The sequence below is a fragment of the Etheostoma spectabile genome, chromosome 10 (assembly GCF_008692095.1).
Source record: "Etheostoma spectabile isolate EspeVRDwgs_2016 chromosome 10, UIUC_Espe_1.0, whole genome shotgun sequence".
Taxonomy (NCBI): Eukaryota; Metazoa; Chordata; class Actinopteri; order Perciformes; family Percidae; genus Etheostoma; species Etheostoma spectabile.
In genome coordinates, this window is record NC_045742.1 from 25002794 (window position 1) to 25004301 (window position 1508).

At 41.0% G+C, this 1508-nt stretch overlaps 1 protein-coding gene across 1 annotated transcript in view; it reads left to right on the forward strand.

Moving 5' to 3' along the window:
* The window catches only part of cdt1 (chromatin licensing and DNA replication factor 1), a 7130-nt gene that overhangs the window by 4771 nt on the left and 851 nt on the right, over window positions 1-1508 (forward strand). The window contains exon 9 of the mRNA XM_032527480.1: window positions 1267-1468. Within this exon, the coding sequence (XP_032383371.1) occupies window positions 1267-1468 (202 nt within the window). The remainder of the gene's footprint in view (window positions 1-1266; window positions 1469-1508) is intronic.

Sequence of the window (1508 nt, forward strand, 5' to 3'; positions counted from 1 at the left end):
AATAATAATAATAATAATAATATATATTATTAATATAATTGAATATTCGTTCCAAACAACCACAGATATTTGAATATCCTTGTACATTATGTTCATAAGCGGGCAAACCAATACAAAAAGAGACGGGACTACTTGTGTACTGTTATGCTGCGTTCCAATCAACCGTAACTCGTGTTTTCATCACCTCTTACGTTTGAAAGTGCCCTGGAACGGCAGTCAAACCTGTAACTTATTACTCATGAACTCTTACCAGGTGGTTGTACTCCCAGTTACAGTTCTGACGTCACACACGACCCCTGTTGATGCAGTACAAATGCAGGTGATTGACAGTGAGGAATGGGAATAGATATACATAAATAGGCAATATAAAGTAATTCCTTGCATTGTTATTAAAACAATAAACATGCAATGTGTACTACTACTATACACTAGATGTGTACTAGAAGGGTTTTTCACGACTTTGCCTGGAACGCTACCAAGACGTGAGTCGTAACTTATGGGCTAAAAATTGTCTGGAGCGGTGGCCAATCATGTAACCAATTATAACCAATCATGAGGCGGTGTGAAAGGAAAACATCACTGCCTCTATCGCCGTCAAATCTCTTAATAAATTCATGTTGCTGCCACAAGAACCTTTTTTTTAAAACTTTAAAACTGCTAGTCCCGTCATGTTTTAATCTATGTCCACAACGTTGCACTTCCGGGATTGCTACGTTGCTGCCGGAAATTCCGGCGAATTTCACTCTTTTTGGCCAAATGTCCGGTACCTTCTGCTTTCTTTGTGCTGTAATTTTATACTCCGGTGGATTTCTGTGGGTTATGGTTAACTGCTCCTCAGATCTCTGCAGGGTAAATCCAAACATCTAGCGAGTTTTCTGTTGCGCATGTGCCACCAAAACAAGTTCTTTCCAGAGGCTGTTTTGCAGCGACACCAGGGTTGGGGTACCAAATCCTGTACTTTTATCGGTACCGACCAATTCACACTGGTATTACAAGAATACAAGTTACAGTGAATAAGAAAGGAATAATTGATATATAATAATAATTGATTTTAGGGACAGGTTTGGGAGGAAAGAGGGAGGGTTTCTAAATAAATAACAATGTTCTAACTAAAAAGGTTTGGAATATCTTTACAGAGAGAAAAGTACCAGTATCAGTAGTGATATTGGTTCAGATGTGAACGGTACCCAACCCCAGCTGCCATGGTAGACTTAGCCTTTGTCCCATTAGAAAACAATGTTGTGATTTATTCTCATGTTCTTTCAGATTCGGGCAAAGGAGGCCCAGAAGCTCCAGGCAGCCATGACTCGAAATCCCACCCAGGAAGAGCGCTTGGTGATGATGTCACGGCTCCCTGAGCTGGCCCGGATTCTCAGGAACGTTTTTGTTGCAGAAAAGAAACCGGCTTTAATATTGGAATTGGCCTGTAACAGGATGGTGGCCAGTTACAGATCTGCTCTCAGCACAGGTTGGTTCAAACAGGAGATAACAGCAGAGCACAACCCTTT